The sequence below is a fragment of the Cebus imitator genome, unplaced genomic scaffold (assembly GCF_001604975.1).
Source record: "Cebus imitator isolate Cc_AM_T3 unplaced genomic scaffold, Cebus_imitator-1.0 Scaffold47, whole genome shotgun sequence".
NCBI lineage: Eukaryota > Metazoa > Chordata > Mammalia > Primates > Cebidae > Cebus > Cebus imitator.
The window spans coordinates 3,635,568-3,662,514 of NW_016107362.1; the positions used below are offsets into that span (position 1 = coordinate 3,635,568).

Sequence of the window (26,947 nt, forward strand, 5' to 3'; positions counted from 1 at the left end):
GTTGAATCAGCAGATGCACATCCATGGATACAGAAGGCCAACTGTATGAATAACATAAAGGAGAATAGACTGGAGTGAAAGGGGCATACTTTGCTTATCCTAAGAAATAGATTACTTTCTTGAACTGTCACAATGTGTCTATATCTATTAGCCTTAAAAAGGTTCCCCCAATAGTATCCTAAAAATAAATCTTCAGGTGTTAATTAAAAAAAGAAAGAAGGAAAGAAAGAAGTAATATACTTTCAAGCAACCATTATGTCCAGTTTAGTTTCTTCTCAGTTATAGAACTAAATTTCACCAAAATGTATTTTGAGTGAATATCATACAATGATTGAAATAGATCAGTAATTCTGCCTCCTCAAAATTATAAAAAATGCATCTATACAGTCAATTCTGAAGAAAAGAAAATATGCATAATTTTGAATTTGGAAGGACTTTTCAGATGTTATCTTGTAAATATTGCAGAATTACTTGATGTTGGCATAATTTCAAGGGAGTTGCTTATCATGGAAACTGCCTATTTGGGCACTTCATCACTTAGAGTACATGGGGACAGGCAGAACTTGGAACAAGGAATTTTTTTAAGATAAGGTACAGCTCTGAAGAAATAGTCTTTACCAGCAAGAGAAGAAGAGAGACACATGCTGACCATGAAAAATAGATCAACTTGTGTATTTCCTTGTCACTGATCAGATAATATATGAGAGATAACAATAGTTCATAGTTACTGTGAATTTACTATGTGCTCTGGGCTAAATGCTTTACTTACATTATTTTGCATCATCTTCCTACTAATCTTAGGGTCCTTTAATACTACTTACAAATGGAGAAACTGGGATGTAGAGGTATTACGTTACTCTTTCAAGGTGACGTGCTGGTAAGTGGAGAAGCAGACATTATAGTCAACATCTCTCCAAATCCAGCTTATATATTCTGTCCTAAACCCTTACTATCCTGAAATCAAGGATAAATTAGGTTTTTAGACTCTTAGAAACTCAAGCTATAAGCTTTCAGACTTTTGGAAGGGCAGTTATTTCTGTGGTATTTACCATAGACTTTACAACACAGAGAAAAAGTATGTCCGCCCTCCATTAATTAAACAAGGACTTATATTCTTCTTGCTCTGTGCCAAGCACTCTTCTGAGAAGTTTATATGCCACATCCACTGGGTGAGTACTGTATGTATTCTCATTTTGCAGATAGTAGAATTGCAGTTTAGAGATTACTACATGAGATCTAGCTGAGAATGTGGTTGTCATTCAAGCCCAGGCAGTCTAGCTCCAAAATGTGCTCTTAGTCATTGTATCGTGTCAGCTCTTACCTAGATTGGAGAGGAAAACCAAGGCAGACGTTTTTTTTAAACAGGAAATAGAAAATCAATATGTGCTTAAGAGTTAAATTATGAGGCAAATATGACTTTTCCTATTTGCAAGGATGATATTAGAATTTGAAGTTTAGTGGCATTAGTGAAAAAATGTGGACTGGAGTACTTGGAAGAATCTTCATGGATGAGTTACTTCCAGAAATAGGAATCCAGTTTGTACAGAATCAAGGAAAACAGAATTTCTCTCAAGATCACTCAAGGGATCAATTAGGGTCAGACCACAGAGACAATTATTGGTTTTCCAGTGTATTATCAATTGAACTTAAACATTATGTTTAATAATTTACAGAGATGGATAGGAGAAGTCCATTTATTTCATGTTTTAAAAGTCAGGAAGGGGAGTGTAGACTTTTGACTTTAGGAAGGTAAGGCTTTCATCATTAGAAAAGTAAAGCTCTTTTGGACACGGGCTCGTATAAAATAATGAAGACTGTGTTTTCATAACAAGAATCTGCAATTGTATGTTGGAACCATTAGAAAGGTAGGATATGGAGTTACAGAATTCTGAAATCTCCAGGTATTAGATAGAAAAGGAAGAGTGTAGGGTGATAACAATGGGAGTGAAATGGAATTGAATTCCAGAGAGAATTGCTGAAAGAATAATAGCTGATTGCTAGCTGCCTGGACATGGAGGGCAAAGGGGGAATATATATCTGAGAAATGCCGTTCCTGAATGTATGTTTCTCTTCTCTCTCTACTTCCCCTCAACCCCAGCCTCCTCCACCTATCAATTACTTTATTGGGAGATGGGGCCTGTGGCTAGGAGTTAACTGTCTTTGTATTTAAAAATTGAGGATGTCAAGTGGCTTAGAAAAACTTTTTTTTGGAGGGGGGAGCTTATCAGTTTCATTGCCTGTTACCTGATATGTCTGTTCTGCTTAAATGAGTCTGGCTGTTCTTTGTTTCATACATGTGACTTTTAAGAGCTTTTCTAAATTGATAACAAATTGATAGCTCAATATAGCTTACATGTTTGTTTTCTTACTCATAGTTTTAATTCTAAAGACCTTTCAATATACTCCAACCTACCCTTCCTCATCCTAGCAACTACCAAGAATAGGGGAGGGTTTTCTGATTCAATAGAGGTAACAGTCTGCTATAATTTGATTGGAATAACATATCAAAATGTAGTAAATGAGATAGTACCTATTAAGGTGCATCCCAGGATTTATCTATGGGAGAATTTAGTGCTTTGAGGAGTGCATTAAACTTTCAAACCTGTTATACTCACACACAAAAATTAGATGGTTTTCCCTAGTAGATTACTTAATGGCTTCCTTTAGCACTTTAATTATGTACAATAGCTGTTTTCTTCTTCAGTTAAAAGCAAATATACTTGCCATGTCCCTCTTTTATTTCTTTTGTTTTTAAATCATATTACCAAGTTTTCTATGCTTAGTAACTTGTATATAACATCATGGCTAGCGTTTCTATTATGAACCATATTATATATGAAGTTCAGTTTCTTTGATTAGCTCAGAGGGAGCCAGTGGACACTGAGTGACTATATAGCAAAAGTATGACAAAAGGGTTGTTTATGTGGCATTAGAAATATTAATGCTCAGAAGTTAGAAACTTCGAAAATTTGACATCTAGGAAGATGAGTGTGCAGTGTAGAAGTGTGAGGATTGCAGGATTCCAGAGAATGGAGAAGCCAAAATATAGGACCCAGACAGGAGTTCTTACTAGAATCTCAAGAAATATTAAGGAAGGATCCTACTGCGAAGTTTTGCATACCAGGACTTTCAGCTCTGCTCAAAAGAGACACATGGGACATGAAACTTTCACATTTACAAATTAGAGTTTGAACCCACACCTGATGAGATCTGGAGAGCAGATGTGATGGACACAGCTGGCATGAGCTTTGTACTGAACCAGATTCTCCTGGAGCAAGGGAGCTTTCTGTCTAGCATGAGGTCAAGGGAGTGTGAGTGAAGTACCCCGAAGTTAAGGGTCCAACCAGTACCTGAAGAGTTTGGAAGAATGAATTACTGGAAGCCATTCAATTCATGACCTTGATTTTGTTACATACAGAGTTACACAAAATGTACCCCAAAGTGTTTAGCTTTATTTTGGCCTTTAATTGGTGGATTTCTACTTATTTTAACATCTTGGCAACAAATAGGAATTTAGCCGTGAGAGCTTTATAAAAGTATTTTAAATCATAATATTTATCATAGATCTTTATATTTCAAAGTATTCTTTGTTCTTGCCTCAACCCTAACATATATTCCTTTCAAAACATTCATCCTGAGTCCCTTAATATTGTGCACTCTGAGGTTTATGCTCAATATACTCAATCACATAAAACGATTTTTAAAGTAAATGTTAATATTTAAACGGTATTTAAAATTTGAAAAATATTTTCCCCTAAGTCTGTTTTCTTTATGACTATGAGTTATTTACATCAATATCAGACATAGGCTTATTTCTTATTGGTAAAAAATGCAAGATGTATTAATTTGAACAAAAATGTAAATGAAAAGTACTGTCAGAAGGTTTGAATGGATTTTACTGACTTAAGCCATATAAATATCTGTATTTCACAACTTGATTATAACTTGCCTTTAAAAATACCTATGTCTAAACCAACAAGGCATTATAAATGACTCTCTTGTACTAAATCAGCTATATGACCAAGTCTATACAATCTTTAACAAATTTCTTACTGTACTTAGCTATAAAAATCCTTTAAAATATTGCTGTGTGGAATTGCATATTAAGGCATTGTACCAGAAGACACATTTAGGCAGCGTGTTTTTCAGTAATTATTTAAAAGTCACAACATACCTCAAAAGAACCTATTAGTATGACAGTGTGATTAATAAAATACTGTCTGAAGTCAGTATGTGTATCATGAAAACTATTGAGGTTTGTTATGTGTGTTTATTCATGGTTAGGATCAGTCATGTGATTCGTATATGAACATGGAATGACTACCATTCCATTAGGATGGAATGAGTTGTAAGAAACTATTTGTATTTTTAACTTTTGTTTTCTTATGCTAATTTTAAGTGTGAAAATTTGTATGTTATTTGCTGGATTAGTAAATGATTTCCCCAAACATATTAAGGGTTGTTGGATTTAAGACTTTCTTTTTTTTTTTTTTTTTTTGAGGGGGTCTCCCTTTGCCCCCCCCCCCGGGGGGCGGGGGTGTGGTCTTGGCCCACTTCAACCGCTACCTCCAGGATTCAAACAATTTTCATGCCTCAGCCTCCTGAGTAGCTGGGACCACAGGTGCACACCACCATACCTGGCTATTTTTTTTTTTGTATTTTTAGTAGAGATGGGGTTTCACCTTGTTGGCCAGGCTGGTCTCGAACTTTTGACCTCAGATGATCCACCCACCTCAGCCTCCCAAAGTGCTGGGATACCAGGCATGAGCCACCATGCCCAAAAAGGATTTGTGTGTTTTTTTGAGACAGAGTCTTGCTGGGACGTCCAAGCTGGAGTTCAGTGGGGGTGATCTCACCTCACTGCAACTCCCACCTCCTGGGTTCAAGTGATTCTCCTGCCTCAGCCTCCCAAGTAGCTGGAATTACAGGCACGCACCATCATGCCCTGCTAATTTTTGTATTTTTAGTAGAGACGGGGTTTCACCCCTGGCCTCGAACTCCTGACCTTGGGTGATCTGCCTGCCTTGGCCTCCCAAAGTGCTGGGATTACAGGAGTGAGTCACTGTGCCTGGCTAAATTATTTTCTAAAGTTTTCTTTTGTAAATTTTGGAAACGATGCATGGATATTTAAAATTCTATCACCTTAATACCAGGAAGGTATTAGGCTGATAGACCTGATACACTATTCTACCATACACTTTGGTATATCTTATCCTATATGACACCCACAACAATCCTTCAGGATAGGTGCCATTACTATTATTATACAGGAAAAGCAGAAGCTGACACCTTAATAGCTATTTGGTTTGAGATTTCTTTTTCTTTTTATTGTTCTTCAGTTCTCCAGTAAGCAGTTGAATATGTATCTGGATTTCAGGGGAAAGTTTTAGACTGGAGATATATGGACAAATTTTTGCATCATAAAATACAAATACAAATTTGATGTTCTCACAAAAAAAGTGTTTTTGTATTACAAAAGTTCTAAGTGTGGCACATTGTCAGTTTGGCACATGAAATATGATTACTGGTATAGGCTCTACACTTTTTATGCACACAGCACCTTTTATTCATCAACTGCAACGAATACAGGACACGAGAGTACAAGGTGTATTGTGGTTTTGGTTTTGCTTTGTGTTTATTTATTTCTGCTAAACCAGACCTAGTCTTCAATCCCCTTTTTTTTATCACTTACTAATTTTTGTGTCTTCGGGCAGTTCATTTTAATTCCCTGAATCTCATTTTCTGACTTGTAAAACCAGATCAAAAATTATCTAACTTGAATGTCACAGAATACAAATTCCAGAAACACATTTAGCCATCTTTAGAATATGCTAAAATAAAATGTAAAAATAATGAGAAAAAGATGAATCATTATAAAAATTTAGGTGGAAAATTTAGGGCATGTATTTAAACTGTAGAACAATGTCTATTGCTGGTGGCCCTGCCTCCTCTTCTCCCACCCTACAAGGCCTGTGCCTAGGCAGAAAATTGTGGGGCAAAGGAGGGGTGCTTTTCTGACCTAAGCCAAAGTTTTCTTGGGAAGGAAAGAACCATCTCAGTGCCCAATACCCCTGCCAATACAAATTAATCCAAAAATAGGTTCATATGACATGTCTTTATACATCACATATCATCAAAATTGATTTTAATAACAGACATTTTGTTAGATATCTGTGGTATTTTAATACCTGTAAAAGCACCTTCCCAGTCTAGCTAAGTGAACCTGACTTTGAATTCTGATTACAGCACTCTTTAGCTATGTGCCTTGGATAAGTTTCATGATTATTTCAAACCTGTTTCTACATCTATAAAATTATATTAAGTGTAATTAATCTACCTGAAAGTGTTGTTCTAAGCCTTTAATGAGACAGCCATGGAAAGAGCTAGCACCATGCTTGCCTCATGCTCCACATACACTAGGAGTGATTATACAAGTTGTTGACTAAAGAGTGGTCAGATTATTACCATTATGTTATCGCATCATGCCTTCACATATTCTGTCTTTCCGAATATTCATATATTCTGTCTTTCCCTTGCCTTTTCCATTTCCGTTGTGTTCCTGGGAATTCTGTACTTTTATTTGTCCCCCACCACAGTGCCTAGCACAAAGCTTGATAGTAAGAAAAAGTACACTTTTGATGGAAGAATGAATGAATGAAGAAACTAGTGAAATAATGGCAAAGAGATTGAACAGGTTCTTTGGTGGACAGGAATTTCCTCTTATGGCTGTTCTTGAGAAGTGAGAGTCAATAAGCTTTTTTCCCTTTAAGGCGAAGAGTTAATGTTTTATGAGACTTAAGGTCTCTGAAACAACTACTCAACTCTGTCCCTGTAGCATATACGCAGCCATAGATAGTACGTAAGTTAATGTGAGGCTGCATTCCAATAAAACTTTATTTTTATAGGACTGAAATTTGAATTTCATGTAATTTCCATGTGTCATCAAACTTTTGTGAAATTTTGTTCAACCATTTAAAAATGTAAAGATTGTTCTTAGCTCGTGGGCCATATAAAAATAAGCAGAGGATTGGATTTAGCCTCCAGCCATAATTTGCCAATCTCCGAGCTAGGAATCTAATATGTAACCTAAACTAGAGGGAGTTCTCGCTTATTAGTCAAAGTCCATTAGACTCATCATAACAGTAGGAAAAGGATATCATGGAAATGTGAGAAGCCCTCTCTAGCGATATGTTACGTTTAAACTTAGACTCAATTCTTGTAAAATTCCTCAGTTTCTTCTCTGAGGCAGCAATAGCTAGAAAAGAACATGCATATAGAATTGGGGTTTTACCAAATATCTTATGTTCTGACTTACAGATGAGAGTTAAACCTTGGGTACATATAGATATGAATATGAAAACAGTAGATACTGTGGACTCCAAAAGGAAGGAAGAGGATAAGGGCTGAAAAAACTTTTAGGTGCTATGTCTACTATCTGGGTGCCTTGATCAATGGAAGCCCAAATCTTAGCATCACACACCCTTGTAACAAACATGCACATGTACCCCTGAATCCAAAATACAACATTTTTAAAAAGTTGAGTTTTAATCTCCTTCAGTGAGCTCTGCAGCCTTGGGGAAGCTGCTTAACCTTCGTAAGCCTTAGTTTTACCATGTGAAAAATGAACATAATCATCACAACTTTTTAGTGTTGTTATTAGAGAATATGTATAAAGTCTGGGCATCTAATAGGTACTCAGTAAGTTGTACCTATTAGCAAAACAAGCAATTATTGCATGTTTAGATTTAGTTTTTCAAATTTGTTGTTTCTCAAATCAGTTCTATTTTCTCCTGCTATTTCTTTTCTTTAAAAAAATAACTTCTAAGTTCAGAGGTGCATGTGCAGGTTTGTTACATAAGTGAACTTGGGTCGTGGGGGTTTGTTGTGCAGATTATTTCATCACCCAGGTATTAAGCCTAGTACCTATCAGTTACTTTTCCTTATTCTCTCCTTCCTCCCACCCTCCACCCTCCAATAGGCCCCAGTGTGTGTTGTTTCCTTCTGTGTGTCCATATGTTCTCATCATTTAGCCGTCCCTTATAAGTGAGAACATGTGGCACTTGGTTTTCTGTTCCTGTGTTAGTTCGCTAAGGATAATGGCCTCTAGCTCTACCATGTCCCTACAAAGGACATGATCTTGTTCATTTTTCTGGCTGCATAATACTCCATGTTGTAAATGTACCATATTTTCTTTATTTAGTCTATTGTTAACGGGCAAATTGCTACCTTAGCAATTTTGCCTTTCTTACCCTTGCCTGTTACACATTTATAAAAATTTCTTTAATCCCTTAAGAATTTATGGATTCAAGTCAGAATTCTTAAAGGTGTTTCCTTTTTCATCTGTGTGTTTGCATGTTTTATACCAGCGGGGTTCAAAAGAAATAGAATACAAGCCATATATATAATTATAAGACAACTTATAAATTTCCTATCTGGAAATTTCTAGTAGCCACATAAGAAAAAGGTAAAAAGAAACAGGTAACATTACAAGTATATTTTATTTAATATCACATATCCAAAATACATTTTGACATGTAATTAATATTTTAAAATTGTACTATTTTACTTTTTTTCATACAAAATCCTTAAAATTTATTACATACTTTACACTTATAGCACCTCTCAACTCAGACTAACCACATTTTGTGTAATTTCTAGACTGTGACTAATTGAACAGCCCAGGCAGGCCCATATATGATAAACAGCAATATGTCAGGCACATGGGTTTCCTAGAAGTTCACCTTAGACTTTAGTGGTAGTAAGCAAGTTATTACTTTACATTATTAAAACTGACAGTGTAGAAATGTTTTATTAGATTTCAAATAAGTAAAAATGTACCCAGCTCACAAAAGTAATGCTGTACTTTACAGACCGGAGTGCACTGGGAAGCATCAAAGAAGGAATCTTGAAAATCAAAGAAGAACCATCCAAAATCCTATCTGGAAATAAGTTTCAAGACCGGTATTTTGTTTTACGAGATGGATTTCTCTTTCTTTACAAGGATGCGAAGGTATAGTATTTGAACATGCATACATTTTTATTTATGTGAATATTAACATTATATTTTACACTGCTCTCAGCCATCTCTCTTGGAAGTCACTGCCTGTAGTATATAAAATGCATGGTAAGCTGATGATTTCCTGCGCCTCTGGGCTATGATATTAATGCACTCAGTAACACAGTGAAGAATTTTATAAGACCTTTCTAGGCACCTCAGATTTTGTAGGGCAGCAAATGACTTAAGCCCTGAAGAAAAGTCTAATGTGTGTTATAAATCAGCATCTCAGTCAATAAAATTAATAGAGAATGTGTGATACCCTAAAATAAAAGACTTCAGATTAGCTACTGGAAATTAATAAAAGGTACAATAAAATGGTAAAACCCAAGTTAAAATAAATCTCATTAGTATCTTTCCTATACATTTGAATACATTAACATATTTAATTTTATATGTATTAATGTAATCTTATTGACATATTCCCTGTAATTACCTAAAAGTTCTTATTAAATAATCGTGGAATGGATAAGAGAACTAGAGATATAAAAGAGGGAGTAGATAATGGCATAGCTATACAAATATTGAACTTAAGTTGGGTGTAGTGGTTCACATCTGTAATCCCAGCATTTTGGGAGGTCAAGGTGGGCAGATCACAAGGTCAAGAGTTTGAGACCAGCCTGGCCAATATGCAGAAACCCCATCCCTACTAAAAATAAAATATTAGCCGGGCATGGTGGCAGGTGCCTGAAGAACCAGCTACTTAGGAGGCTGATGCAGGAGAATCACTTGAACCTGGGAGGTGGAGGTCGCAATGAGCCAAGGTAGCGCCACTGTACTCCAATCCGGATGGCAGAGTGAGATTCCATCTCAAATAAATAAATAAATAATAAAAATATTGAACTTAACATCAGAAAATCTTATCTCTGTGAAGAGCTACCTGCATGAATAAGTAACTTAACCTCTCAACCTCAATATCCACATCTGTAATTTAAGATAGTATGAGTTCTGCATGTCAGGTTTTTTTAGTGCTTAAAAATATATATATATATGTATTCTTTAAATATTCCCTGGGTGCAGTTTGTACAAGTTTGTTCATTTTATTAAAATTCATTGAGCTAAATATGATTTGTATACTTTTTACATATGTGTTATATATACACTGCAATTTTAAAAATCAATGCATTAGGATAAGAAAAGCAAAACAAAGATGTGCACAGGCCCCACCCCCAGGGATTTGGTTTTTATAAGAATGTTATAGGTGCTATTAACAGCATTATGTTTTAATTTTTTGAATTTTTTTTTTTTTAGCTTTTAATTTCAAAAGTGCAAGTGCAGATTTGTTAGATAGGTAAACTTGAGTCATGGGGATTGGTTGTACACATTATTTCATCACCTAGATATTAAGCCTAGTACTTAGTTGTTTGTTCTGATCCTCTAACTCTTCCCACCCTCCACCCACCAAAAGGCCCCAGTGAGTGTTTTTCTCCTCTGTGTATCCATGTGTTCTCATCATTTAGCTCCCACTTATAAGTGAGAACATGCGGTATTTGTTTTTCTGTTCCATGTTAGTTTGCCAACGATAATGGCCTCCAGTTCTATCCATGACCTTGCAAAGGATATGATCTCATTCTTTTTTATGGATGTATACTATTCCATGATCATGGTAGATAAGTGTTTGATGTGCTGCTAGATTCAGTTTGCCAGTATTTTGTTGAGGATTTTTGCATTGATGTTCATCAAGGACATTGGCCTGACGTTTTCTTTTTTGTTGTATCTCCGTCAGGTTTTGGTATCAAAATGAGGCTGATCTCATAGAATGAGTTATGAAGGAGTCCCCTCTTCTTAATTTTTTAAAATAGTTTCAGGAAGAATGATACCAACTCTTATTTGTACATCTGGTAGAATTCAGCTGTGAATCCATCAAACAGTCCTGGGCTGTTTGTGGTTGGTAGGCTTTTTGTTACTACTTAAATTTATGAACTGGTTATTGGTCTGTTCAGGGATTCAATTTTTTCTGGTTTAATCTGGGAGGCTATATGTGTCCAGGAATATACCCATTTCTAGTTTTTCTACTTTATGTGCATGGAGTTATTTATAGTATTCTCTAATGATTGTTTATATTTCTGTAGGGTCAGTAGTACTATCCCCTTTATTGTTTCTGATTGTGTTTATTGAATCTTCTCTGTTTTCTTCTTTATTAGTCTAGCTAGTGGTCTAATACTATTTGTAAAAGTTCTTTTTAAAGTTTGAAACATTTTTAAATACAATAATAATAGCATGCTCATCGAAAGATACCACTAAGAATATGAATACGCAAGCCCCAGATTGAGAAAATTCTATTAATAGATGTACTAATAGTCCAAGATTGAGAAAATGTATTAATTAACATATCAGAAGAAGGACCCTAAATATAAAGAATATTAGGAATATAAAGAGCTCTTCTAAATCAACAATAAGAAAAATACTTCAGTAAAAAATCCTGGCAAATGATAGTACAGACATTACATGAAGGAAGGTGTAGAAATGGCCAATAACCCATTTAACCAAAAGTGTTCACCATCATTAGTAATCAGGAAATTAAAATTGGAACCACAAACACTGTTTTACGCTCATTGGTATGACTAAAATCTTAACAGCGATAACACCCAATATTTAAAATGATGTAGAGTAATTAGAACTCCCACATAAATTGTTGGTGGAAGGGTAAAGTCACACGATTACTCGATAAAATATTTGTCAGTTTTTAAATGAAGTTACTAACATAATCTCTACCCCATGATCCAGCAGTTCTACTCAAAGGTAATTATAGTCACAAATGCACTTGTACAAGAAAGTTCATAGGCAGATTTATTCATAAAAGCTCATACCTGGAAACATTCCAAATGTCCACCAATAGGAAAATATTCTATTCATATAATAGAATACTACTCTGCAACAAAAATGGTTATTAACACAAGTGAATTTTTAAAACCTTTTGAAACAAAAGAAGCTTGATACAAAATAGTATCATATAAATCTGATCATAACAAGTCTAAGAACAGGCCAAACCCTTCTATGGTGATAAAAGTCAGAGAGTGTTTCCTTAGGTTGGGGGCAGAGTTTGCTGCAGAATTGCCAAGGAAAAGGGTCAGTGGGGTACTTTGTAGATAGAAGTTTTCTTGATCCTGTTTTGGATGGTGGTCACATGGAAGTATGCAGCAACAATTCTGTTTCTTTGAGATTCAGATAGTACCAAGGCAATTACTTTAAATGTAAAATGGAAGTCAGCAGGACCTGGAAAACACTTTTTATATTGAATTATAAAATTCACTTGGGTAAACATTGCTTACACACTTTTAGTGAATGGTGCTTCACTGTGTTCTGTTGTGGAGATGCACAAAGACAGACCACGGTGTAACATCTGTTAATACGTTATGAAGAAAGAATTGTTGGCAGCTTTCCAGAGCTGCGGGTGTATTTTGTGGCTTCTGTTCAGCACTCCCTGTGCTTTAATTACTTTCCCTGTATATTCCTCCAGCAGAGAAGCCTCCATGTGGGCATGAATAAATCATAGTAGCATCCAATTCTGCGTATGCATTCCATGTTTGCTTTCCTCAAGGACAATGGAATGTCCAGGCAGGAGACTAATAAAATAGCCTGAATTCTGCAGCCCTTATCACAGGTTCATATTATATATGCACTTGAACCGCTACTTGATATCCAGAAGGGAGTCTGGATGGGTATCAAGTGGTGACTGTAATTTATTATCATTCTTCAATTTTACCCATAGAGGAATAGTAGATTTTATAGAATTATGGGTTATGTGATGGAACACATCAGATTTTAAGGTTTGTGAACTTTAGATTTATGCCTGTGAAAATACAGGCTGAACTTCAAAGCTCATTATTCTAGTCAACTAGAACTGAATCTGATAGAGTTTTGTTTGGTTTTGTGCAGTGGGCCACCCACCTTGATCTTCAAAAGACTGATTTCTTTCATCACAGTCCCTGCGTATACATAATATGTTGGTTAAGGATCACTCTTGCAGTTGGATATCTGCCTGGGGTATTTAGAATTCAACCTGAACTTTTTCGTCCCATCAAGGAACTGACACTTTTCATTGTGTAGCAACAGAAGGTTGCTAAAAACAAATATAGTAGTTTGTGGTAGTAGCAATGACAGGGCAGTCATAATGGCAGCAGCTAACATTGAAGTTGCCATTATTATATGTGTGCTTTTCTATGCAAAACAGAGTTCTATGTATTTTATTTGGATTATTTCATTTTATCTATACAGTTACATCATGAGATTGCTACTCTTATTATTCCCACTATGCAAATGAAGAGATAGACTCTCAAAGACATTACATAACTTGTCCAAAATCATATACACATTAAGTGATGGGATCAGAATTATTCCCAGGCATTGTAACATTTGTATTACCTTAGTGTTTTTGCTGAAAGAATTTTATGTGTGGTAGAGAGTAAGTTGTTTTCATTAAATAGTATCAAATATTTTAAAATATGGAAGTGCAAACCATTCAGCTTTTACGGTATTTTCTCTCAAGCTGATGTACCGTTTAGTATCCGCCCCAGGGAAGGCTGTTCATGCAGTGACTTTTACAGATGGATTGTTTTTGTAAGTGAGATGAGGAGTCTCATACCCCTTAACGGAAAAAGTTTTGCTATAAGAATTTGTATCTGTTTGAAAGAGTCATTTTGCTAAATCTGAGCTACCTTGCATAAACTGGGAGGCAGTGATAGTCCCAAGAACTTGTCTAAAGACAGTGCTCTTTAAGGACACTGAACACATTTTTTAATAACAGTGACCTAAAGTTATGGAATTATTGTCTGATTATTAAGTGTTTGAAAGTTATATTTGCATATTTTACAGAATAAATTAATGTAACTGATACTTTAATTACTACATTATGAAAAGCAGATGAGAGATTTATGCTTTTCCTTTAAACTCAAACTCTGGTTATTTTCAACACATGACTTCATTTCGTTACTTTTTCATGTTACCAGTCTATCCCTATTAATATCAATGGTGAATTCATTGGCAATGTTAAATATTCAATTGATTTTATAGTGAATTATCAACAGTAAAATCTCCCAACTTATTTGAGTAAAGAGTTAGCATTTGTTTTAGTGGTTGACATTAATATATGTGTGCTTGTATAAATTTTTTAAATGATTTAGTTAAAAGAGAGGAAAAATTACAAATTGAGAAGTGTATTTAAGGAGACTGTGTTAATTAGAGATAATTTATGAATGCTCATTAAGAACAAATCACTGTAATACACAGGGGAAGATATCTTTTGTTCTGCAAGTTTTCCCTGTGAAGAAAACGTTAATTGTTTTCAGACTTAATTTACATAAAAGGTGAGAGGTTTCAGAGAATATAGCCATTATACTGTTAATGGTGTGAAGAAAGCAAATGGGTAAAGGGGGTCATTAAAAGTTGCATACACTTTAATAAGCAAATTCTTTTTAGCCACAGGAATACTGTTTTAAGCATACTCATTTAATTGGCTTAGTTAAAAACTTTACTTTGAAATATAGTGGCTGAAGCAACACATTTCAGACTTCATAATAGCCTAGTATATTGAACTTTTTGGAGAAATTCTCTATAAATTACACGTACCAAAAGAGAAAGCTGTAATAAGCCAACAGTAAAGCGATCTTGCCAAACGACATTTCCTTTTATAGAACTTTCCATTAAGATCTATATAACTCCACTTTATGAATATTCAGTTTCAAAATGGAAATGGAAAAGAATGTGTTTCTACAATTGCTAATCTCCTCAAATTATATCATTTGTATGTTTTTATGCAACTACACAGTGTTCAGTTATAATTTCTTTTTTTTTTGGACAGGCTATGGTATAAAGTAATGAGCTTGAATGCCAGGATTGACTTTGGGCAATCAATTAAATTACTTCAGACTCTCAATCTACTTATTACCAAAAGTTTTTCAAAATGTAGGCAATCCTGAAACGTCATTGTCCTGTGTAAACGAAGACTGGTTCAGGCACAGTGTTTCTCATTCTCAAATATGCAAGTCCTGTCTTCTCCATATTGCTAGAGTTGTAGCCTACCCTGCACCCTCTGTTGGGACTGTGTCTGAGGGAAGAGCAATCTAAATTATTAAAAGGAACACAAACCTTGGTTGTAATTTGATTTAACCTCTGACACAAGTGGCTAGGAGTCACCTATACTGCATACATTTCTAATAGCTCTCCTCTCCTTGAATATATCCTATCGTGGGCACTTACTGCCTTACAAAGCTACCTCACTGTTTCATAATCGACAGTTCAAATTGTTAAAATGCTTTTTTTTTAAAATTTAGCAAATTAGCAGGCTACAAAATCAATACCCAAAGATCAGTCTCCAGTTGGATTTAAAAGAGAAAATGCATAAACTACTTGAAAACAACCTTAAAAGAAGTGGAAATTTATGTGAAGGAAACTATAGAACTTCTCTGATAGAAGTAAAATTGATGTTAGATCTACTAATATTGATTTATAGAGTTCGTGAAATTATTTTAAAGTTTGCCGAGGAAATTACTTTTAAAATTTTCAAAAATATTTGATAATTCACTTCAAAGTATAGATAAGAATAATTTGAAGACATTTTGGGAGATAAGAAGTAAAATAGTTTTGAATTATTTTCCCACCCAACTATTAAGATATACAGTGAAACTAAAATACCTTAAATATTATAATCCTTGTATAAAGGTGAACAAAGAGTAATGGTACCATAAATTTAGGTAAAATATTGTATATTAGGATTTAATTTTTCATAAATATGCCACAAAAAAGTACATGACTGAAGGAATGTTTGTTCAATAAATTGGGGTGGAATAATCATCAACAACAAAAAAATTTATCTAAATTATCATTTATACCGTATATTAAAAAATATATTCCAGATTGACAAAAGATTTAAATCCTGAAAAATACCGACCCTTAAAGCTACAAGATCATAAAACTGAATATTTATCAGCTACATGGGAACACTTTAAACTTAAGCAAATGTTAAGACAGTACCCTCAAAAGATCAATATGTTTGACTTATTAAAAAGAAGGTAAACAATGAGCTAGGTTAAGACAAAGAGAAATTTGGACAGAATATTTTATTTAAAAAGACAAGGCAATTTTATATTAAATACCTAAAGAACTAGTACAAACAAAGACATGGATAAACTGTTTACCACATCAAAACTGCCAATGGCTAGCAAATACATAAATACACACTTAACATTGTGTTACCTTAGTGTTTTTGGTAGGGTAAGTAAATGTACCCTATCAGTTTAGCCAAGATTTTTTTCTTAATCATATTTCTAGCCTGTGACTCAGTGGTTACATTTCTAGAAATCTAGCCATAGGGGAAAAAATTCAAAATATGTTTTTTAAAACATTATCTGCAATGATAGTAATAGTGAAGTTACTGATAATAGAGGTTAGGAATAATTTCGCCATGTAAATTCCAGGCCTTTGGTCACCACAGCATTACTTCTGATCACCTTCCTGGTTACTTTTCCCTCTGTATTTCTTTTATATCCTCCTAACTTATTTGCTCTATGAAACTAATTTTTAATTTTATGAGCGTTTGTTCCTCCCTTTTCCAATGTGACTGCTTTCTGAATATTGGGAGTGGTGTGAAGAAATATATAATTGATCTAGGGCCAACTGTAAATTTTTAGTAGTCTATTTTAATTATTAGGATAATTCTTATTAATTTGGATATTTGAGATTGCGCAATATATGTTCATATATTCACAAGTCTTTTTTCCATAATCCCAAAATCCAAAAAGTACAGAAAATCACAACTCATTTGGTGGCAAAATCTAACCCAAAACAACATGAAGATACATAAATCGTTTATCTTGAAAATATGAATATTTTTGAATACAAGGTACTACCCCAATCTACACTGGTGATGTGGAGTTATAAACATACAGCATATGTTTTAAAATATGCGAAATCACCTCTGATATGTATTAGTTAGGGTCCTCTAGAGGGATAGAACTAATAGCATAGATGTATATATGAAGAGAAATTTAAGGAGCATGGACTCCTACAGTCACTACGTGAAGTCCCACAATAGGCCATCTGTAAGCTGAGGAGCAAGGAAGCCAGTAGTGGCTCAGTCAGAACTTTTGAGTCAAAACCTCAAAAGTAAGGAAGCCAACAGTGCAGCCTTCAGTCTGTGACTGAAGGCCGAGAGCCCTGGCAAGCTGCTGATGTAAGTCCAAGAGTCCAAAAGCTGAAGAACTTGGGGTCTGATATTCAAGGGAAGGAAGCATTCAGCACAGAAAAAGATGAAGTCCAGAAGACTTAGCAAGTCTGCTTTTTCATCTTCTCCTGCCTGCTTCATTCTAGCCAAACTAACAGCTGATTAGATAGTGCCCACCCCGATTGAGGATGGGTCTGCCTCTCCCAGTCCACTGACTTGAAAGTCAATTTCCTTTGGCAACACCCTAACAGACATACCCAGGAACAGTACTTTCCAGCCTGCAAACCAGTCAAGTTGACACTGAGTATAAACCATGACATGATGCACATCATCTAACCCCAAGTGTTTTTGAATCAATAATTATAGAGCCATGTGTGGGTTTGTATATACATGTGTACACATGTATAACATTAATATATCTGAAATTATCTACTAATATGTATTTGATTGTATTGTGAATTGAAAGACTCTTCATTTACTAAACTCCTAAAATGTTTGTTTTATGAAACATTGATAAACTAAACAATTCTAAACCCAATCATTAATGCTCAAGGAAAATGTATGGAAATGTGTAAATCCATTTAATTATGAATTATTTTGTTTTCCTTACAGAGTAGTAAACATGAAAAAATGTTTTCTCTGAGTTCAGTGAAGTTTTACCGTGGAGTGAAAAAGAAAATGAAGCCTCCAACAAGGTAAAGTTTGAAAGGGAAGTGCTGAAAGGAAAAAAAAATTATGGGAAAATATGTCTGTTTAAGGATTTAGGGATCAGTGGCATTAGTCTAACTTTTTATAGAGTAAGTTTTAGGTAAATTTTTTAAGTTGTTTCCCTGTCATAGGGTTCTTGTGGCAGATCAAGGAACTCATATGAGTAGATAAGGAGGGATGATGTTCCCACTGAAACTGAGACCAAGCTCCTTGGTCATTGCGATCTCTCTATGTGAAGCAAGAAATCAAGGGAGGTCCTGTCTACTGGGAAGTTCATGGCTTCCTCTGCATCTCATTCCTTGAGCTGTCACATGACAATCTGAGGGTGTCTCAGACAAGTCTGTACACAGGAAAGCAAATGCTGCCCTCCAGCTTCCTGATGCTTGGCTTCTACAGTGTTTTGGTTCTGGTTCTGTAATTTTCCCTTTTTACTATGCTGACTTTGGTACTGGAAACACATAGCATATGAGTGGTAGAGAGGAGGTGGACGCCTCCTACAGATTGTGTGCCTTTTTAATACTTCATATACCCCAGAGTTGGTTTATACCACAATTTCTTATCAGATTACTTCGATTAGCTAATAAATGTTTGCACTAATACTTAGTATCATGAACATCATTTTAATGAACTATATGTGCTTACTTCTGAAATTTTGTTGCTGGAAATTTCTTTACTTTTGCCTTCATACTCAGTTTCAAAGCCTAGCACGTCTACCTGTGTTTTAATAGGCATGTTCTTTAATTCCCCCAGTATCAGTACTCTCTATGTATCATCTTATTTCAGTCATTTTCATAGATAGTTGACCTTATTCAGTTGGCCTTATTCAGTTAAGAATATCTTCTCAGACACAGATCTTCTCTGCCCCATAACATTACAAGCATCCTTCCCTCTATATAAAGGTGTAGCCAGATCCCTTAGCATTTAGCATTCACCTCTAGCTAAGTCAAACACATTGAATCATCACTTGTGGAAGTCTATGCATTCCCACCATTAAATCTCATCTCCTTAACATCTAATCCTGTTTTCTGCCTTGTAAAATGTATCATTTTAAATTTATGTGCCTGTGTGTGTTTTTTTCTATGTGATGCAGTTGGGGATTGACCGCATATTCAGAGAAACATCACTGGTAAGTTAACATCTGACAACTTTTGGATGTATTATATTGGTGGCAACTTCAGGAAAAGAATAACTTCAGTAATTTCAGATAGAACTACAGACAGAAAGTCTTTCACCTAAGAGAAATTAGGGTTGTGTATAAAGACTTTGAGTCTAAGAAGAGGAAAACAGAGGTCAGGCGCGGTGGCTGACACCTATAATCCCAGCACTCTGGGAGGCTAAGGTGGGTGCATCACGAGGTCAAGAGATCGAGACCATCCTGGTCAACATGGTGAAATCCCGTCTCTATTAAAATTACAAAAATTAGCTGGGCATGGTGGCGTGCGCCTGTAGTCCCAGCTACTTGGGAGGCTGGGGCAGGAGAATTGCTTGAACCCAGGAGGTGGAGGTTGCGGTGAGCTGAGATGGCGCCATTGCACTCCAGTCTGGGTAACAAGCGAAACTCCATCTCAAAAAAAAAAAAGAGGAAAACAGATTTTTATCAGGGTTCAAGTACCATGTATTCTATTTGGTAATGATTCTGAAGAGAGACTACCTCTAATTTCTTCCATAGCTATTATGAATGTGGAATTCAAATTTCATGAGATAAGTAGGTGATAGTTTTAAAAAGATTAAGAGCTAGCTAAAATCAGATTTTAAAAAGACATATATTCTGCTCTCAAACCTGTTCTTTCTATATATGTACTTTTTGCCTTATACCGTTACCAGTAACCACCAATATTTCTAGAGAGTGTACTGTTTCCTGTGTCTAATCAGTCACTGAGCCATATGAGATCTGCCTCTCCACTGTGCCCCTCATCCACCTACACCTCTCTATTCTCAGGGCCAGGCCTTCATTGATCTGCCTGGATTATTCCGGGAGTCCTAAGTGCTCTTCATGCCTGTGCTTTGCTTTTGTTCTGGCGTACATTCTCCATCTCTCCAGTGAGGAGTGTTTTCTACACTGTACCATGTTTCTCTCCTGCTTTAAAATCTCTGTGAACTCTTTCACTTATTGGATCAAGCACAGAATTGTTGCATGGTATGCAAGGCTGAATAGACTCCATCAACTTTATATCCCACAGCTTTTCCTTTCTCACTTAGCGACAAAACCCGCATCTGTCTTTATTCACCAAGCATTCCTTGCTGTTTCAGATCTGCATGTGTGATGTATATGGCCCTTCTACTGAGCTTTTGTTCATACTTTTTGCTTCTCCTTCCTCTCATTACTTTCAGTATCTCTTTGTTGATCCAAACAACTCGACTGTCACTGTTCTTTGAAACCATAGTTCAAATGCCCCAAAACTTCTCTAATAGCTCTTACCTCTGATCATTATTTATTTGCACTCACAGTATTTTATAAGCAAGGGTACATAATTAAAATGATTTGTGGCAGGAATGGTTTTCTTGGACACGGTAATAGGGAAAGACAATGTTTTCATGAGGTTCTAATGAAGAACACACACATTTTTTTTAGAAATTTAATTTTCAGCATTTTTCAGGTAAATTATTTTGATAATACAGGAATGTAAAAAATACAATTGCTTTGAAATGCCTGTCGGGTCTTTCCAATATCAATTATAAAAATTTCCTCTTATAAGAAACAACCCTCTCTTCATCTCCAAGTCTGTGGTTTCTATGTTTTCGCTGAGTTTTAGATTTGCTTTTTCTCACTGTGTTATAATTTATTTGTCTACATGCTTAGGTCCCCTAATAGACTACAGGAACCTTGAGGACAAGGCCTCTGTTTTATTTAGGCTTTCAATAAAAGGTTACTGAATCACTGTTATTGGATATGCAGTGGTTTTTCGTGTAGTTTTATTTTTCATGAATCCGTGGATATTCGTGTTTATAATTACAACGGTGGAGACTGTGTCTCCGCCTTTTTAAAAGCAACATCAGTTCTTAAGAGAATGTGCACATATTTTTCTTCTCAGGCCCGGATTTTCTGTGGAAAACAGTGTTTGACCATCATGTACTTGAAAAGGCAAAATGAAACTGACCTTTCTGCCTTTCCAAAAATATTGTTGATCACTTTGCAGCGGTTACCAAAGCCTTCAGCTGTATTTTGTTTAAACCCGCATATTTACACTATAACTTTGCATTGTACCTGTAGCAGAAGACCAAAACAACTTGTACTGAATTGTTGCACTTTTGCGATTGCATTATGTTATTAATCAGGGAAACTCAAAGAGATTTTTGATCACCAAATCACCAAGCAGATACAGTAGAGAATAGTCAATTGTATTTTTGAATGACATAGTTTATAAACCTTGTTTTGCAGGCACCTGTGTTGTGATAGTTCACAAACTCAGATGGAGTGGATGACCAGTATCTTTGTTGCCCAGGTATGATATTTGTTTGAATTATCCAATAAAGTATAATAACCTAGTTTACAGGAAATGTTAGTGTGATGGTGATTTTTAAAGACTTTTTAATAAGCATTTGAAATGTATATATGATTGCCATAATCTTTGACTCTGTCATTCTTAGTTTTTAAAATAGTGTATTAAAGTTCAAATGTAATCATTACCTTTTGCAAGAGAGTTTATTCCATTAAATCTTCTTTTCTGCGAGCCCCACAGCCTCCTTGGCTTAGGTGAGGTGTGTTGCTTCAAAATGGTCCTGTGAGAAAGAGGGATTTTTCTAAGCTGTCATCCTACCAGAGTCCCACATAGACCTTCATTTAGAAAAGTGTTCTATTTCCCTTCTTGTTCTCCCACTCTCTCCACCCCTGCCTTTCCAGAAACAAGGACAAGAACCTACTTTTCTTTAATAACTGTTGTGTGCTAGATACTTCATAACAGAAACTCATGTATTCCTTGCAGCAAACCATACAAGATGTTGTTTGGCTTTATAAAACAAAGGTTTTGATGTTTGCTCAGGACCATATATTTAATTAGTAGTTTAAACCCAGGGGTGTCTGAGACCAATCCTTATACTCAGTTCTGCATTTGTTTTCCTCCCTAGAGCAGAACTTACCCTTTTTAGGAACGATGGTTAAATAGTCCCATTAATTGGACTGGTTTGCTTCCCAACCTTGTCTAGCTAAATTCCTAACAATGCTTCTCATGGAGCATTGAATTTCCTTGGTAACGATTAAGTTGCCATTCTTTATTACTGAGGAGGTATTTTCCTGTTTCCCTTACAAGGAGAAGTTAGCTCGCTCCAAAATCTAGTTCTTATTCATTCTGAAAATAGTTTGCTCTGTTCATTTAATTTATTAACCTTTCCAGTGGGTAATAAACACAGCTCTTTTCAGCCTATCTCTGCCATTACTACCTGGAAAAACATGTGCAGAAGAGACTGGCTCCTAACTTTTTAGAAGCTTTTCTTCTTCTCCTCCTTCTTCTTTTTTGTAACTTTTTAAAATCTAGATAGTCAAGTTTTTTTTGTTGTTTGTTTTGAGACAGTCTCGCTCTGTTGCCCAGACTGGAGTACAGTGGCGTGATCTCAGCTCACTGCAATCTCTGCCTCCTGAGTTCAAGTGATTCTTCTGCTTCAGCCTCCTAAGTATCTGGGAATACAGGCATGCACCACCACACCCGGCTAATTTTTGTATTTTTAGTAGAGATGGGGTTTTGCCATGTTGGCCAGTCTGGTCTTGAACTCCTGACCTCGGGTGATCCGCCTGCCTTGGCCTTTCAAAGTGCTAGGATTACAGGAATGCTCCACCACACCAGGCCACAGATACTTGAGTTCTACTTTAGGGAAAACAAAAAACTGGATTTGAATTCTCTTAGTAAAGATGGGACTATAGAGTCTAAAGCTGATACAGTGTCATTTGTGGAACAACTAAATTGATATGTTTGTTTTTATAATTGGAGTCAGTAGACTGAAGTTGAAAGTTAAGGAATGAATACAGGAAGCAAAGCCTACTCTCATGACCAGGTTATTTCTCACTGTCTCATGTTTTAATCCTTGTCCTCAGTTTCAAAGATTTAGCCTAATTATCTTTCCTTTGTTCATTTTACTTCTTGGGATTATTTAGGTCCTCCCTTAAGATAAACACAGAAGCCTTCTTGGATTTAAGGATTTATGGTTTATCTCTGTAGGGAAACAGCAAAATAGCAAATATTAATGTATTTTAAAAGTTTAGACATACACACAAACACATATGAGAATTAACAGTAAACACCCCTTATAATGAGCTCTTTTTGGTATTCAGAGTACTTCTGTAATCTCCATCCCTTTCTACGCCCCTGCCTCAAAAGTCCTCTAGACTTTAGCTTAAGTATTCTATTCTCAGAGAAACTTTTCCTGACCTTAAGGCGAATTATACCTTCAGGCTATCACCTTAGCATCCTGTACATCTCCACTGTGACACTAACTTAAAAAAAAAAAAAGTGTTATTAGCTATTTCATGTCTGCCTCTCTTACTAAAATGTAAACTCCATGAGAAGGACTCTATTCATTGTATTTGACTTGAATGTCAAGTACATGTTCAGTTAGTATTTCTAAACTAGGGAATAGGGTAAGGAAATCAGTAATCAGATAAAATTTCAAATGGATATCAGTGTGATTAAAAAAAGATAATCAATAAAATATGTCAGCTAAACAGAGAGTGTGATTGACATAAGGAAGGCACTAGTTGAGCGAGCTTCTCAGGGAATGGCTTTCTGAGTAGGTGGCAGGTGAGCTGAGACCAGTCTGAAATGAGAGGAGAATCGTGCAGGCTTCCAGGAAGGATCATTCAGGGTTGGGTACAGCAGAACTAGGTCCCAAGAGGTCATCACAGTTTTGCTGTATTCTATAAATATCATGAAGGGAAGATATAAGAGATGTACTTTCTGCTTAATAGTTTGAAACAAAGGAAGGATATAATCTGACTAATTTTAAATGAAAAAATAATTTTGTTCACTTTGTTGAGGCTGCAGTGTAGAGGATCAAAGATGCAAGTGGGATAAACAGCTACAGGAAAGAAGATGTCAGCTCAGACTAGGGTGGTAACAATGAATAGGTAAGACAAATTCAGGTTCAGGAATGTTTTGAAGGTAGAGCCAGTAAGGCTTTTGGAATTATTGTGAAGCGACAGTGTTGTCTAGGGTATATACCCTGGGGTTCATTGTCACACACCAGGACAGTTTAGGACACGGATACACATGAGGAGTTTAGGAGCAGGATGTTGAATAGGTAGAAGAGAAGAGAGAGAGAAACAGCTTCCTCCATACAGAAAGGAGTCTCCAATCAGAAAGGACCAGCTGGCAGGGAGTGCACAGCTTTCTAGTCCAGTTTGAGGAGGTAGATTCTGATTTACATAGGGCTCACAGATTGGTTCAGTCAGGTATGACGTTTACATAGTGTGTGGGGAAGGCTGGTTAACCCCAGACCCACCCTAATCTTTTTATGCAAATTGGCTTTCCAGTTGATTGGCACCATCTTGTCTGTTCTCTACAATACACGTGGCTGACAGAGAAGGGAAGATGGAGCCACCATCTTGGAAATGTCTAGTCCTTAGTTCCTGTTGGCATTCACCCAAGCAAGCTCCCAGTTTGCAGACTGCTCTTTGTTAGAAAATGATTTGGGTCTGCTTTTCATTAAAAAGAAAAGCCTTACAAGGACTCCCATTCCCTTGCTATCTGCTAAGTAATTCCTTCTTAACTCCTTTGTCAATTGGCTGTAGCAGTTTGAGAGGGAGAATAGAAATCAAGAAAAGTTCTAGCTTTTTGGCAACTGTCAGATTTAAGTGTGATCCTCAGAGATTTACAAGGAAATAAAGAGTTCTGTTTTGGCCACATAAACTTTGAGAGACCTATTAGATACACAGATGCATATGTTGGGCAGTAGGTTGGATGTGTGGATCAAAAACTCAGGCACAGGTTTGGGGCTAAAATGTACAGTTTGGGGAAGTCAGCACTTAGATTATATTCAAAGCTATAGGATTAGATGAGATGCCTGGGGGAGAAGGTTTGAAGTGAAGAGGGAAACATGGAGGAGGGAAGGGGAAAGAGAGAGAGCAGAGGAATAAGGGCTTGGACATTTCAAATCTAAAACATAGGCAAAAGAAAAAGAAACAGCAAAAGCAATGATAAAGAGTAAGAAAGAAGAAAAACCAGGTGATGGCTATAGAAAATTCGGTCAAGTAATTTGCTTATATAAATGAGGTTGTGACTAGATAGAGGTCAAGGTAGGTTTGGGGGTTTTGATTCATCTGTAAGATGGGAGAGTGTGTACTTGCATACATTATATGAAGACCATCCAGTAATTGGAGGAAGACATAGAGGAGGAGGAAGAAATGGAGAGAAGAAGAGAGACGTTATTAAACCAGCAGAGGCACTGGACAGACATGAAATGATATGATCAAGTGCATGGTTAAAAATTCATTATTAAATTCATTATTAAAAATCATTGTACAACAGAGAGTGTGGCACATTTCTTCTCAAATTACTGACCACCTCAATTGTTGGCATATTGACAGATTATAGATGTGACTAGAGAAAAGTTATTTGCAATCAGAAAATACTGATTGCAAGAAATAAAACTCATTTATGTGACTATAGATGCAATGAGATTGGTAGATTTCATGGTGGGAGAAGTATTTTCTTACGTGATTAGTAATAATTGTTGGATTGAATCAGTGAGTTCACCACATGCGAGGCAGGCCAGGATTTTAGAAGTGTAAGGGCAGAGGCAAAGGGAAGAAGTAATCTTCAGAGAGTGAGGAAGCCAGTTGTCCCTCGGTAGAACTTCCAGGCAGTGCTGGATTCTCTCTTAAAATTTAAGGTTACATTTAAAGTATGATGGGTCTATACAGTAATTTATTTTTGTCCTCCATCAACTGGCAGGTACTCATGAAATAAGCTGAATTGTGTTTAATTAGGCTTGGGGCTTTGTCAGGCAAGCATGATAGAGGAAGAAGGAGGAAGAAAATAAGTAAATAATCAGATAAAATTTGGACTTGAAGATATTTACAAGGAACTGAGTTTATTGATTGACCATGAAATCTAAGCCAGGCAATGGGGGAAGTGGTAAAAATGTAGTGAGAAGAATGGTGGTAGGTTAGAAGTCTCAAGGAGCGAAAAGAATAAAGTGAAGGAAACTAAATTTAGTTAGCTGGAAAGACAGGCAAAAGTTAAAAAGTGGAAGACAGAGGCCAGGCATGGTGGCTCACGCCTGTAATCCCAGCACTTTGGGAGGCCCAAATGGGCGAATCACGAGGTCAGGAATTCAAGACCAGCCTTGTCAACATGGTGAAACCCTGTCTCTACTAAAAATACAAAAATTAGCTAGGTGTGGTAGTGGGCACCTCTAATCCCAGCTACTGAGGAGGATGTGCAGGAGAATTGTTTGAACCCAGGAGGTGGAGGTTGCAGTGAGCCAAAAGGATGTCGTTGCACAACAGGGCGAAATAGGAAAGTTTTTACACTGTTGGTGGGAGTGTAAATTAGTTCAACCATTGTGGAAGACAGTGTGGCAATCCCTCAAGGATCTAGAACCAGAAATACCATTTGATCCAGCAATCCCATTACTGGGTATATACCCAAAGGATTATACATCATTCTACTATAATGATACACGCACATGTATGTTTATTGCAGTAGGGTTCACAATAGCAAAGACTTTGAACCAACTCAAATGCCCATCAATGATAGACTGGATAAAGAAAATGTGGCACACATATACACCATGGAATACGAAGCAGACATAAAAAAGGATGAGTTCATGTCCTTTGCAGAGATGTGGATAAAGCTGGAAATCATCATTCTCAGCAAACTAACACAAGAACAGAAAGCCAAACATGGCATGTTCTCACTCATAAGTGGGAGTTGAACAATGAGAACACATGTACGTAGGAAGGGGAACATAACACCCTGGGACCTGTTGGGGGAGTGGAGGGGCTAGGGGAGAGATAGCATTAGGAGAAATACCTAATGTAAATGATGGGTTAATGGGTGCAGCAAACCACCATGGCACATGTATACCTATGT

General features: G+C 36.2%; 1 protein-coding gene across 5 annotated transcripts in view; it reads left to right on the forward strand.

The window, feature by feature from the left end:
• The window catches only part of ARAP2 (ArfGAP with RhoGAP domain, ankyrin repeat and PH domain 2), a 190,165-nt gene that overhangs the window by 154,110 nt on the left and 9,108 nt on the right, over nucleotides 1-26,947 (forward strand). For all 5 annotated transcript variants that reach the window (XM_017527308.2, XM_017527306.2, XM_017527305.2 and 2 more), the window contains 4 exons: nucleotides 8,871-9,010; nucleotides 17,829-17,911; nucleotides 19,015-19,050; nucleotides 21,304-21,367. In XM_017527308.2, the coding sequence (XP_017382797.1) occupies nucleotides 8,871-9,010; nucleotides 17,829-17,911; nucleotides 19,015-19,050; nucleotides 21,304-21,367 (323 nt within the window). The remainder of the gene's footprint in view (nucleotides 1-8,870; nucleotides 9,011-17,828; nucleotides 17,912-19,014; nucleotides 19,051-21,303; nucleotides 21,368-26,947) is intronic.